The 15,507-nt window shown below is 31.6% G+C and overlaps 1 protein-coding gene across 5 annotated transcripts in view; it reads left to right on the top strand.

Moving 5' to 3' along the window:
• The window catches only part of LOC143044392 (WD repeat domain phosphoinositide-interacting protein 2-like), a 34,797-nt gene that overhangs the window by 15,640 nt on the left and 3,650 nt on the right, over positions 1-15,507 (top strand). For 2 of the 5 annotated variants that reach the window (XM_076216380.1, XM_076216381.1), the window contains exons 3-10: positions 1,464-1,630; positions 3,084-3,278; positions 4,067-4,159; positions 4,690-4,760; positions 7,157-7,264; positions 8,541-8,705; positions 9,932-10,039; positions 11,994-12,142. In XM_076216380.1, coding sequence (XP_076072495.1) covers positions 1,464-1,630; positions 3,084-3,278; positions 4,067-4,159; positions 4,690-4,760; positions 7,157-7,264; positions 8,541-8,705; positions 9,932-10,039; positions 11,994-12,142 — 1,056 coding nt within the window. The other 3 variants (XM_076216379.1, XM_076216384.1, XM_076216383.1) reach the window with 3 other exon arrangements.

The raw sequence follows: 15,507 nt of genomic DNA, 5'->3' as shown, positions 1-15,507 counted from the left end.
GTCCAAAATTAAACTTAGTTTGATTTTGACAAAAAATGAATCAGTTAGGTTCTTTGATATGCTGAATCTAAAAATGTACTTAGATTCTTGATTATTGGCCCAGTTTTCAAGTTGGTCCAAATCGGGGTCCAAAATTAAACTTTGTTTGATTTCATCAAAAATTGAATAAATGGGGTTCTTTGATATACCAAATCTAACTGTGTATGTAGATTCTTCATTTTTGGTCCTGTTTTCAAATTGGTCTACACTAAAGTCAAAGGGTCCAAAATTAAACTTAGTCTGATTTTAACAAAAATTGAAATCTTGAAGTTTTTTGATATGCTGAATTCAAAAATGTACTTAGATTTTTTATTACGGGCCCAGTTTTCAAGTTGGTCCAAATCAGGATCTAAAATTATTATATTAAGTATTGTGCAATAGCAAGTCTTTTCAATTGCACAGTATTGCGCAATGGCAAGAAATATCTAATTGCACAATATTGTGAAATATCAAAAAGAAATTTAATTAGAGTTATCTTTCTTTGTCCAGAATCAACTTAAATCTTTGTTATATACAATATACAATGTATATTCACTTTTTACTACCAACTGATAAATTAAAATAATCTTTACCATTCAGTGATAACAAGCAGTTTTTTTACATCTTAATATTTTATGATGTATTTAAATGAGTAGTTATTGTTGCAAACTCCATTAGAAATTTTAATTGAGATTAGTTTTGGAATAAGGGAAAGGGGGATGTGATTAAAAAAATTGGGTTCAATTTTTCTCATTTGAAATTTCATAAATAAAAAAGAAAATTTCTTTAAACATTTTTTTGAGAGGATTAATATTCAACAGCATAGTGAATTGCTCTAAGAGAAACAAAAATTTTAAGTTCATTAGAACACATTCATTCTGTGTCAGAAACCTATGCTGTGTCAACTATTTAATCACAATCCAAATTTAGAGCTGAATCCAGCTTGAATGTTGTGTCCATACTTGCCCTAACCGTTCAGGGTTCAACCTCTGCGGTCGTATAAAGCTACGCCCTGCGGAGCATCTGGTTCTCATTTGAAATTTCATAAATAAAAAAGAAAATTTCTTCAAACATTTTTTTGAGAGGATTAATATTCAACAGCTTAGTGAATTGCTCTAAGAGAAAACAAAAATTTTAAGTTCATTAGAACACATTCATTCTGTGTCAGAAACCTATGCTGTGTCAACTATTTAATCACAATCCAAATTTAGAGCTGAATCCAGCTTGAATGTTGTGTCCATACTTGCCCCAACCGTTCAGGGTTCAACCTCTGCGGTCGTATAAAGCTACGCCCTGCGGAGCATCTGGTTGAAATATGCTTTAAACATGGTTCATAAATAGTTAACATGTAATTGGATTTTCAATCCTAGATATAGATAATGTGCATTTGTGCAAAAAGGCTTTATCGCAGCAAGAGCTAATTCAATTTTTTTTTACAATTTCAGAAAGTGAAGATGTGTGTATAGTGGAACGTTTATTTTCCAGTAGTTTAGTTGCCATTGTCAGTATCTCATCTCCTCGTAAACTTAAAGTGTGTCATTTCAAAAAAGGGACAGAAATCTGCAATTACAGTTACTCAAATTCAATATTAGCTGTTAAATTAAATAGACAGGTAATAATAAGTTAACAAGTAACAAATTATATATTAGCCGGTGAATTAGACAGGTAGGAAACAAGTAACAATTAGTAAACAGGTAAAAATAATATATTGGAATCCACATAAACCAATTCTGATTTCATGCTCTAGACGTTGGGAAGTTTATATTAGCACTCTGCAACTACCTGAATATGAAAAAGCATGTATAAACTGTGAAACATCAAACATGTAACAAATACTGATTTTACATCCAACATATTAAAGTTATTTTAACAATTCTGTTTGACATACAGGAATTTGAAATTGAACCAATGACACGATGAGAAAAATACTGGACTTCATTATACATTAATCATTGTAGACACATAATTCTTTTCATTTAAAGCTTTGTAAGGGAAATAAATGGAGTTACATAAGTGACAAAATTACTAGATTTGATGAAATGTATATATTCAACAGATATATTTAATATTTTTATTTATCATATGTTTAGTAGTAAATACAGTAGTTTTGCATATGTGATAAATAGCCTGCTGTTTAATCAATATCGCACAACTTTGATGCGCACCCTTTATCGCATACCCTTTATCACACCCCTACCCTTTATCGCATACCCTTTATCACACTATCACACCCCTACCCTTTATCACACCCATACTTTTGGTATGTGACGTCACTAACGTCGAGTTTTCATATTGTATGTGACGTCACGAACGTCAAGTTTTCATATTTTTTGGCACACTAAATGCAACTATGAAAAATACAAAACACACAAATTAATACAATAATAAACAAAATATTTTTAAAACAACAGCACACAAATTGTAAGGTAACCCAGGTGCTTCGGATAAGTAATTGAGCAGTTCTTTTAAGGCCTTTGAAACAAGACAAAAGTAGAACTGAAGGTAACCCAGTGCTATGGATCAGAAAACAGTTCATATAATATAATACTCTTCTGTTGAAATATATGATAAAGTGTATAATACATGGCAAAATCCGTATCACATGCCGTATCACCCTCGACCAATATCATCCCTCGGGCCTAAAGGCCCTTGGGCTGATATTGATGTCTCGGGATGATACGACATATGATACAGATTTTGCCATGTATTATTCTCTATATATCAAAGAAGATGTGGGAGTATAGCAATGAGACAGCAACCAAGAACACAATAAAGTCAGAGATTAACAAACCTTATTCTAATCCTTCCAATACTTTAATGTGTGTAAGGCTTTCTGACTGTATTGAGTTTCATCAGCACTGTCTGATATTACTCTGATACACAAATAAGCACCACAGACGTAAATTTTGCAGCTGTTCACATCATTTTTTTGTCAAAGGAAGTCAAATAATTATACTGGATGAAATGAAAAACAATTGTGCAGGTCTGTAAGAATTTTAAGATTGATATTTAAAAGAATTAAAGAGATGAATAAAGTATAAACATGTTTTTTTTTATAATTTCAGAGGTTAATAGTATGTCTGGAAGAAAGTTTATATATACACAATATACGAGATATGAAAGTTTTACATACGATACGTGACACACCCCCTAACCCTACAGGGTTGTGTGCACTATCTATAAATAATGATAACTGCTTCCTGGCCTATCCTGGTAGTAACCAGATTGGTGAAGTACAGATATTTGATACCATTAACTTAGTAAGTGAAATACTGGAATGGTTTAATGTTTGCTAGGTTTCTATTGTTGTGAAAATTGGGATGAGATAAGTTTATAAAAAGTAAAAACCCAGATAGCAAACTTAAATGCATGTAGCATTGTCAAATGTCAAATAATCAATCTCATATTTTTGCTTGTCCGTATTTTAGCAATCATATAATACAATGTACATGCATGCAAAAATTTCTCAATTTACAGTATATTGTCAAATTGTCAATAAAATTGTTATATGTCTGCAAAACAGCAACCCAACAGTACAAATATAAACCACAAAAAATTGATTAAGATGGAATTCATCAACAGTATTATAGACAAGTTACTCTACAATATGTTAAAATCTAACAAGTACCATTTAATACAGATGAAGTATCTTTTCAAAGGTTTTTGATTTAAGAAAAAAATGAAAATATGTTGCAAATGTTAAAAAAATTTCTTAAATTACCATTATCATGAATGGGTTTACAAAAATTGGGAATATTTAAAAAAAAAAAGGGGGGGTATTTGGTATGATTGCCTATGAGACAACTCTTTACCAGAGATCAAATAGCCTAGAAAAAGGTTAGCAGCAGTAGTTCACTGTATGGCCTTCAACAAAGAGCAAAAACTGTACAGCATAGAAAACCATATTACATGTATTAAGGTTCCAAAACAACAAATGTAAAACAATTCAAAGGTGAAAACTAACAGAGTGATACAAAACAATAAATGAGAAACAGCAACCAACAATTACCATACATTTCATTTTTATTGTGTTTTTCTTTCTTTCTAGCGAGCTGTTACAATGATACCTGCCCATGATAATCCTTTAGCTGCAATAGCATTCAACGCTCAAGGCAACAGAGTGGCAACTGCCTCAGAAAAGGTATGGATTTGTTATGTTTAAAAATTTGATAAAATTTGTATGTGATATGCCAAATCAATTTAAAGCATCAGTAGATATTTTTAAGAATTAAATGATCATTAGATAAAAATAATCTTGAATATCTGAATATAAAAATGGTTATCCTGATTAGATGAAAATATATGTTTATGCCCTGCTTATTCTTGTGGGGTTAGGGAATTTAATTTTTCATGTGCACATGCCCCATAGTAAATTCATCCGCCCATATCAAGTCTAAGATTTAAGTTACAGAAGTTGATCATGAAAGTGTTGTCTCATCAACTTGAAACATTATACTAAAATTCATGCTGACTAAAGGTTTCACTTAGATTTTGCATATTCTAGTTGAGGTCCTTCCTGTCTAGCTCTTATCCAGTTATGTTCAGTCATTTTGATTACGGTCAATCAAGATCAGCTGAAAGTCAACATTAAATACTATTGAAATGGATAAGGTATATGTATATTTTTTTAGCAAACTTTTCATGCATTATTAAAACTTATTACTATTTCAGGGAACAGTAATAAGAGTGTTTTCAGTTCCCGATGGACAAAAGTTATTTGAATTCAGAAGAGGAGTAAAAAGGTAGAAATTTTATTAAGAAAAATAAAATTGTGCATTTTATATTTTCAGCAATTTCCATTCCGCACTAAGTTTTCCTCTTGGCTTTATTACTACTGTTGATTTATTAATTTTTTTATTGGAACCAATTTTATGGATACAAGAAAATTGAATACTTGATTTTTTTTGTTTTTATAAATTCTGCATGTATATCTGTAGGAAGTTTGTATTTCGTTCACTAATTAAATTCATGGTTCACCTATTCCCTGAAAAAAAAAAAATTTGAACACATGAAATTATAATGATTCTACATTAGTTTATTACACAGAGAAAGGTAATATAGGATTAAATGATTGAAAGTTAGATGTATGATCTCTGAAAGAAAATATTTAAAAATACATATAAAAAGATGTGGTATGATTGCTAATCAAGTCACAATTTGTAAAAAATAAACCATATTGGTCAAAGTACGGCTTTCATCATGGAGCTTTGGATCATATCTAACAGTTATTATAAGTTATCAGTGATATTGTTTGCCTCAAATTACAATCCGATCTTCGGCTTTTTCCCTAAAGAAAATTCCCAATTACTAAAAAATTGGCATGAAATTCCTCCCAATAAGTTTTACATTTTTCTCAAACAGTAATGGATCAGTAGTAATGTATATAAATTTTGTATTCATGTTAATAATTTGATATTATGAAAGCGCCTTTGAGATCCAGGTTTCTGAACAGAATTATCATGGTGTTTGTAACACACATGGTTTTTAATGATTAAGTACCACCATTGTTTCCGTTTCTTTCCCCCCCCCCCAAAAAAAAAAAGTTCCTATTAGTTTGAAAATGTCTGTCAATAAAAATATACGTGAAAAACTGTGAAAAAAAGACAGCAATAAATTGGAGATGTGTTAAAAAATAAACTTTCATTTTCAAGAAAAATTATGCGTTCCCCCTCCCCACCCCCCCCATCCAAAAAAAAACAAAACAGTAGAGGCAGTTTGAAAAAAAAGACAACAATATCACTGGTTGTAAATTTTGTGACAATATTTTGTTGAATCAATACTTGAGTATGATGTCTGTAATAATAGTTTTAAGTGTAGAGTTTGTCTGTTATTGTGCAAATTGTTCTTATTACCCTCTGATCAGTTGGAAACCCGGTTGAAATAGAACAAAAGAATCGAAGCTCTTTGTTAGAGAAGGCGATAAATGTGTACTGTATTGTTTACTATAGTGACAAAACTTTTAAAAGTTAATAGAAACAAACAAAATTACAATTTTCTACTCAATTACTAGGTGTTTTATTTTAAAAACACCATTTGCATAAGTTTTCAATTTATCTAGTACATAGTTAAGCAGAACAATTAGATTTCAAGTCGACAACATGGGTATCTTCCAAGTTGGATGAAGAAAATGCATAACCTTCGATTTTTTTGGAAAAATTACCACGGACTGAAAACATATCAATCTTTTAGTTCAAAAATTTTCGTGTCTGCCCTTCCATTATGTGACTCAAGAAAAAATTCCCAAAAATGGGTAACAATTTTATCGAAAAGAGAAAATCTAGTGCACCTTTTTATGTCAGGGAGTTAAATATTTTGTCTTGATATCGTACAAAGTAAGATTATTTCATACATCGGCTCGCTTCAGATTCTATTATTTTTATATATCAAAGCTACAGATTGACTTTATAACACAAAAAAATAACAGTACTAAAAGATGAAATATATGCGTCAAGTGAAATACCTATCTAATGAGTCACAAAAACAGAGAAGGTGTGTTTGAATAGCTATTTTTTTACTGAGAGTATTTGACGACAGTCTTTCAAATTGGATGATGAAAATGCATATCTTTGAAAAAATATATTTTTTTTGTGTGTGAAAACTAGGGTTTATAGTCTTTATACACTAAAAAAATCTAGTCTGCCCTTCCACGAAATTTTAAATTAGAATTTTTTTTTACATGTTTATGAATTTTCGAAAATTCCACCTGACAACCAATCAGACAATAGTTTTAAGTTGAATCAATGCAGACAAGATCATTAACTGATGCTCATTAGCTAGTTGATACATTTGTCTTTTAAAATACAACGGACATGTAAGGATCTTAATGGTGCAACGTGGATAAATTTATCAGTTTTCATGGGCAAAATTGGTAGCGCGTCATCCCTACAATGGCTTCCTTTTCTACGATTGTGAAATTGAACTGGCGTAATGGGGAGATAATTCTGACGAAGTAGAATCCTGACTGTGATCAAAACATTTCTACACTCTGCGTAAAACATTACAATTAAAACTTGTGATTTACCAATGTAATAAATCCACAATCAAAGGTATTTACAAAAGTTAACTGACCTACAACCCTCAATCATTATACATGTACAAACCAATTCACATTTGTTTTATTTAATTGTTCTATTTTCAGGTGTGCCACCATTTATTCTTTAGCTTTCAGTGTGGATTCAATGTTTTTGGCAGCTTCCAGTAGTACAGAGACAGTCCATGTTTTCAAATTAGAAACCCCAAAAGACAAGTAAGAGTGAACATAATAAACAATTATTTAACTTTCATAACTCTTTCACCAATGAACATGTGCGATAGCATGAAACAAATTCTATTTTCAAGATATACAGGTAGTTGAGAAAAAAAACATTATAAATGATGCAATTACATTTTTGTTGAGCCTTCGACTTTAGTCGAAAAAGCGAGACTAAGCGATCCTACATTCCGGCGGCGGCGGCGTCCACAAATATTCACTCTGTGGTTAAAGTTTTTTAAATTTTAATAACTTTCTTAAACTATACTGAATTTCTACCAAACTTGGACAGAAGGTTGTTTATGATCATAAGAAAGTATCCAGAAGTAAATTTTGTAAAAATAAAATTCCATTTTTTCCGTATTTTACTTATAAATGGACTTAGTTTTTCTGCGAGGAAACATTACATTCACTCTGTGGTTAAAGTTTTTTAAATTTTAATAACTTTCATAAACTATCCTTGATTTGTACCAAACTTGGACAGAAGCTTGTTTATGATTATAAGATAGTATCAAGAAGAAAATTTTGTAAAAATAAATTTCCACTTTTCGGTATTTTACTTATAAATGGACTTTTTTTTGCCAGAAACAAAACATTCACTCTGTGGTTTAAGATTTTAAAATTTTTATAATGTTCTTAAACTTCCTGGATTTCTACCAAACTTAGACAAAAGCTTGTTTCTGATCATAAGATATTATTCAGAAGTAAATTTTGTAAAAAAAAAATTCACTTTTTCTGTATTTTACTTATAAATGGACTTAGTTTTTCTTCCAGATAACATTACATACAGTCTGCAGTTAAAGTTTATAAAACATTTATTAGATTCATAAACTATCCTGTATTTTTTACCAAGCTTGGAAGCTTCTTTCAATCAAAAGACAGTATCGAGAGGGAAATTTTTATTGATGTTTTTCCTCATTTTTGTTGAGTCTGCGATTAACAGCAAAAGTAGGCGAGACACTGGAACCCTTACGAATTTTTAAATGATCTGTATTGTGAGTTATAAAAAATATTTGCTCACATTATTATCAATAGTACTCATCAACAAAAGTTAATAACATATTGCCATGTTATAATTTGGTAGTAACCTTGTTTCTTATGATAATGGGTTATCATGGTATATATTTGTAATATAACAGCATTTCTAAGTTGCTGTTTTTAAAATCCATTATAGCTTGTAGATAGCCTCTACAAATTAGGAAGTCTTTGGTTGAATTTTGTTTCTATTATTTATTGCTGAACTATTTAAACATTGTATTTCTGTCCTATACAGTAAGACAGAAGAAGCCCAAGGTTGGATGGGATACTTTGGTCAAGCCCTTAAAACTTCGGCCAATTATTTACCAACACAGGTTACAGAACTGTTTCATCAAGGGAGAGCTTTTGCCACAGCTAGACTGCCTTCATCTGGGTTAATTAATGTTTGTGCTTTATCTGTGTAAGTTATCAAGAGTTAAGACAATAGTTAGAGTTATTTTTGTTGCTAGTTAAGAACAAACTTTCATTTATAAGGTCTGTAATTTGAATGATGCCCTAGGTTGTACACTGTGAAAAGTGTTGAAGTTAAACATATGTTTTTTGTATGAAAGATATCTTTATCAAAACATTTACTGCAAGAACATACAACATACTAATTAACACCATGTAACTTTTGTTTCAAAGTATTTGAAAAAAACTAATTGAAATGCACTAATCTTGCTTTGTGAAACACATTAAAATCTTTTTTTTCTCACTTTAGTTACATAACAAACAAAAAATACTATTTTCATTACAGTTTAACTTGATTAAATAGCATTTAAAACTGAGCTAATGGCACTTGATGTTGTCTAGTATTAGCAAAAAGCCAGTTCTTGAAATTAAAAAGAAAATATAAAGTTACCTGATCAGTAAAATGTAATGCTGGTAATTTTTGAAATAAAAGAAAATGAAAAACATGTTCAGGTACGTTTGCTGAAATTCTAGTTTTGCACATTTTTATGATTTTCTGTAAACTGTAATTTCAGAAAATTGTGATTTTTTAATTTAAGATTAAAATGCAATTTCAATTTTTGCAATATTGAGAAATATCATATATAGTCGCCGTCAGCTGAAATTCGTAGCAGTTATCGGTAAAAATAATCTAAACTATCAATTGCGTTCACTCAGGTCAGGATTATTACAGTGTGATCACTTAAAAGGTAGGTCAGTAGTGGTTTTTTTTTGCGATTTATGAATGGAATGTGAAAAACTATATCTCGAGTCAACGCGATTGATAGTTGCGACTATTTTTACTGATAACCACTACGAATTTCAGCTGACGGCGACTATAATATAATATAATAATTCATACAAAAAATTTCAAAATGTGAGTTTAAATTACTGCGATTAAATGATGTCGCCTTTTTCGCAATGATAAATACATTGCAATAATTTCTGAATTTACAGTAGTCAGAAATTTAAAATGTTTTTATTTTTATGAACATTTCATTTTAAATTTTGATAGTATTATTTGTCTGTTGTTTTGCCTGAAAATAAAATATATGAATAAATTGATGTTATTCTTTAGCTCAACAATCACTATAATATATGCATACAAAAGTTCAGAATATATAATAACGATGACCTTACACAAATATTATTGGAAGATATTTGAGTTCCATTGGTCCATTTTTGTCTATATTACAGGATACAGAAGATACCTAGGTTGTTAGTGGCATCTCAAGATGGATATTTATATATATTTAACCTTGACCCTACAGATAGCAATGAGTGTGTTCTAGTCAGACAACACAGGTTAGTTTTTGGAACCATAACAGACTGTTCAAGATTGGAAAATTTGTTTTAACTTCTAAGCAAGTTTGTTATTTGCAATAGACAATTTCTAAATTAAAAATGTTGCTGTGAGGATTTTGTAAAAAGTGGCTTTAAGCTCAAGTTTAAGTTCAAGGGCCATGCAAACTTTTCTCATAACATAGGGTTGTTTTGGTCATTTAGTTGTTTTCAGTTTTTCATTTAACATGTGCAAAGATCATTATTTAGATTTTTACCCAAATTGTTATAACTATTTATTTGAAATATTGACATACTGTAGAACCATTATTATTCGTGGATACTTATTTTTGTGGATTCCATGAGTTACAAAAGAACCATATTTTAAAATATTTAACTATGTACAACATTTATATATGATTGTATGCCAAGATTTGTAAATCCAAGGAATCAAATACTCATGAAATACAGTTTTTATACACCTGTTTACGGGTTATATTATGGTATACTGTTTTCCATCTGTCAGTTGTCAACGTGTCGGACATTAACTCAGAAAAGCTTTAACCAATTTGCATAAAACTTTGGTGAATTGTTTATATTTGTTGACATGAGCTGTCTTTCGTTTTTTATAAATTTTAGTTTTTACGTTTCCGAGGAACAGGGTTTTATCCATAAAAAGGGGGATTTTCGAGTTTTCAGACAACAACTCAAAAAATGCTTTTGGCAGGTCTAATGAAACTTTGGTGAATTGTTTATATCTATTGATGTAAGCTCTTTTCAGAATTTTATAAATTTTACATATTACATTTCTGAGTCATGCATGGGATTTTATTCATTAAAAAGGGGTGATTTTCCAGTTTCGGACAATAACTCAAAAATGCTTTGAGCAATTCTCATGAAACTTTGGTGAATTGTTTGTATCTATTTACATAAGCTCCTTTTTGATTTTCATAAATTTCTAATAAGACATAGAGAAGTAATTGAACTTTATTCTTTGAAAATGTGACGGGGGTACCGTGTGCTCATTGGTCAGCTGTTTATGCCTAAGCCACGAAAATTTATATTCTATGAGATAAGTGAATCCGCTGAACTATAGATTTTTACTATTTATTCTAGATATTTAGTTTTAACTGATTATTCTGTGTATTTTCCATACTGTATCCTACAATTTTCTAATGTTTAAATTTAGTGTAAGTAACGATAACTTAACGAAAATTAAGTAAATTTTCATATAATTTTTATCCACCAATAAAAACTGACTGCCATGAAATGGCATTGTAGTGGTGAAAGATGAATTAAACACCTATCAATCAATCAGTATTAGTTTTTCTAGGGTAATTGTAGTTGTAAGAAACAGATTTGCCCAATCATGATCTTATCATTCTATTTTATATTTGCTGTTGCATTTGTCAGCAATTATGGATGGAGAAAAGAGAAAAACAGGTTTTTGTCTTTTAAAAATTAACTGATATTTAATGCACATTATAAATTTACTTGTATTTCAGTAGAAGATGCCCAGTTCAAAGGATGATTTATATATTATGAATATTTCAGGTTAGATGGCCTAACTGGGGATAGCCATGTAACTGAGGTTACGCCCTATGACAAACCATTAACTCAACAGTTCGGCGGTTAATATATTTGATGTTAATATTTCAGGTTAGATGGCCTAACTGGGGACAGCCATGTAACTGAGGTTACGCCCTATGACAAACCATTAACTCAACAGTTCGGTGGTTAATATATTTGATGTTAATATTTCAGGTTAGATGGCCTAACTGGGGATAGCCATGCATGTAACTGAGGTTACGCCCTATGACAAACCATTAACTCAACAGTTCGGTGGTTAATTTATTTGATGTTAATATTTCAGGTTAGATGGCCAAACTGGGGACAGCCATGTAACTGAAGTTACGCCCTATGATAAACCATTAACTCAACAGTTCGGTGGTTAATATATTTGATGTTAATATTTCAGGTTAGATGGCCTAACTGGGGACAGCCATGTAACTGAAGTTACGCCCTATGATAAACCATTAACTCACCAACAGTCAACCACAAGTTATGCTTCAACGGTGAAGAAACCTGAAGCCACAGTAGGTGCAGGAACAAACATGGCTCCTCCAGGTAAGCAGAGAGAGGACTCTGTCAACCTTATAGGCACGAGTTACGCCGAGATGCTCAGGAGGAAAGGTGGGCCACAGGGTGCTATGCTAGATTGTGAACCTAGGGCAACCGTTGAACAAATTGATGAAATTTTATCAGGCCCAGGTAACGTAAGCTTCACCTACGAAATGGAACGTGTTCAACCCATAGGCAGACTTTATGTTTCTAACACGATTTTTATTTGACCTATTCACTTCTTCTTTTTCTTACTAACATTCTGAAAAAGAAGGGATGGCAATGCATGATTTGTTTGGTATTGTGGTAAAGAAACATAGATTCATTGCTTCACATGTTTTTTATTTGCTATTGTTTAAATGTCTGCATTTTTAGACATAGAATTCAGATTATTTTTAGATAGAGACTTGTAAGCTAGTATTGCTTTTCTTAGGTCTGCACTTCTGTCAAGCAAGCATGTGTCATTTTGAAAAGAAGATGGTTCATTGTGTGGCATTATTCATGATAATCATTTCACATGGTCAAACTCTTGTTTGTAATGATTTCTCTTATTACGATAAAGGGTCTCCTTATTAAGACTTACAATTATAAGTCATGTTTATGTCGTTAAATTGGTTGCTATACACTCAAATATAAGTTATTTTTAGTTTGATTGGTTGTTAGTTTATTTCAACATTATTTATAGTTTTGCATTGTTTCTGCCAGGTCTTGTGTCTTATCAAAGTTAAAAATATACTTAGGAGCCAGCTGAAACCTGTCTCTTGGTTCAGGATTTTCTTACTGTGTTTAAGGCCAATTGGTGGCCTTGTGCTGTTTTCTGCTCTTTGTTCAAGTTGTTGTCTCTTTGACACATTCCAAGCTTCCATTCTATTTATTCTACTTGTAGATGTTTAATACAAGTTTTTTTGGGATACGATTGCTTTTAAGCAATCTGTAGACTTTTACCGTTGACTCAGGGCTCATTCCCTCACGTCAACCGTTTTATTCTAAACATTCAGCAACATCTCAGATTCTTATGATTGTCTTGCTTTAAAAGGTAAAAACAAGCAAAAGGATTGAACATAAACAACTTTCCTGTAATGTTCTTCTCATAATCTTCATTTTTGATTTTTCCCTTGACTTATATGCGTGTTTTTAACAACACGGAAAATCAGAATTAAGCAGTATTTATATTTAGTGTTTTTATAAATTTAGAAACACGTCAGAGGGAATTCCCCAGTTTTGATAAATGCGAGAGTTCTTTGAATTCCGATAATTCTATTTCTGTCATATAAGAACTGAAGTGGAGTTTTCTATATTTTACCGTTATGAAACTGATACTGTACTCTCATAAAGAAATTGAGACTCATTCATCATATCATAAATTAAATGAACGTTCTTGTTCCAAATCGCAAGTTGCGGGTTTGTTTATGTATTAATGCGCATGCGTATAGTTTTCTTGATTTCAAGGGGTATCAGATTGAGTGGTTGTTCTGGATCCCCCGCTTATTAATTAATTTGAAACTCATTGGATTCTTTCTATGTCTGCCTGCTATTGAGGGTTTAATATTGTTGTTGCATAATTTAAAATCATATGCATCATTTAAATTAAAATCAATGAAATTTTACCTATAACATCCCTTTGCCCGAAATGGAGTCTTCCATATTATCGTTTCGAGTTGTCTCCCTTTCAGAAGTATTTCCCGTCAAAATCGTCGAGAAAAAATTAACTCGTTAGAAGTCGATAAACGTCGTATTATATTCAGAACGATCTCAATTTAAACAGAGGAGTGTGTACGGAAGGATTCATGCCCACTGACCCAAAGGAAATTGGGTTCCTCCTAGAATTAACGGTGATAAGATACGAAGTGAATAGTCCGAGATTACTGGGTACAAGTCAAATCGGCACCTGGTCAAATCGGCACCCATAGAAAAAGTCAAATCAGCACCTGGTTAAATCGTCATCTAGTCGAATCGGCACCTATTTAAAAGTCAATTCGGCATCCAATAATATTTGATATAATATATGGGACTGGGAAATGGGGTTCCTCCTAGAATTAACGGTGATAAGATACGAAGTGAATAGTCCCGAGATTACTGGGTATAAGTCAAATCGGCACCTGGTTTAATCGGCATCTAGTCAAATCGGCACCTATTTAAAATTCAATTCGGCATCCAATAATACTTGATATAATATATGGGACTGGGACTATTTAAGTTTGTAATTTAAGTATACTAGCATAAAAGTCCCCCACGGTCCCAGCTTGTCTGGTAAATCAGCCGTCGGACATCAGAGTAATCTCGAACTATGAAGTGAAATACCTTCTCTCTCTCTCTCTCTCAGTGACTGCTGTGGAAAGTAAACTTGGAATTGATAGCACACAAATAAAACACAATAAGTACATTGCTCGTACACTTGTATCGGGGATTAGCTATTTTTAAAGTTGAGTGACTATTCAGATTTATATTACCTTTGCATGTGCAGTTGAATTAGTTTTGAAAATAATACTATCCGACGTCGAAGTAAGGCTTCAAAGAAAACAAAATGTTATAGCCTTTCAAGACGTCATAATTATTTGGACTATTAAGGCCAGGGCTGCCAAAAATGCGTGAGACTCACGCATGTTCATGCTTTTTTTGCAGCAGTATCCTTGGATCAATTTTTTCCTCTTTGATCTTTTCTATTTTGGCCAAATCTCACGAATTTGCTTAATGAAAAGTTGGCAGAACTGCTATACATGTGTCAATGAAAACAATATGGCAATCGTATCCCTCAGAGCATTCTGCTCTTTGATTTGTAAAAAATACTTGTTCCAATATGAAGGTTATCTTGTATAATGAAAGTCAGTGGTTCAGTCTGTCTGTGTCCATTCAGTCATTTGTTCAATTGTCCTTATGTCCTACTTTAATATCCACAACTGCAACTAAACCACTTGAGAGAGTTTTGTTGAAATTTCACAGAATCTCTGGGTTTGCTTTTTGATGACATAGACTTTTTCAAATCTCAAGGCTAAATGTTTGTATCTGCTTCATCTCCTAAACCCATCATCACAATTTTAACAAAATCAAAATCTCAGATCCTTTACTGTATAATGGTATGGTGCACTACCTAATTTTCATGCCCAAATTCCCTTTGCAAATAATTGAGTAGAGGTATCATTTATGAGTTTTGGTCACAGTACCGCTATGTTTTTCAAGGTAAGTATGCATATCAGTTAAATCAGTGATTACCCAGTTTCTGCCTTAATGGGTCTCGGGTATATAAAATCAGAACATACAAGGCAACATACAATGATATAAATATGGAAGAGAATCAGACAAGAGAAAAGTACCAAAAATCTAATTGAATTCTTTAAAAACCTTAAACTGATTTATGATTAAACTGGTAAAAT

The sequence above is a fragment of the Mytilus galloprovincialis genome, chromosome 9, assembly GCF_965363235.1.
Source record: "Mytilus galloprovincialis chromosome 9, xbMytGall1.hap1.1, whole genome shotgun sequence".
In the NCBI taxonomy this organism is placed as follows: Eukaryota; Metazoa; Mollusca; class Bivalvia; order Mytilida; family Mytilidae; genus Mytilus; species Mytilus galloprovincialis.
This window is presented reverse-complemented; position numbering and strand designations above follow the sequence as displayed.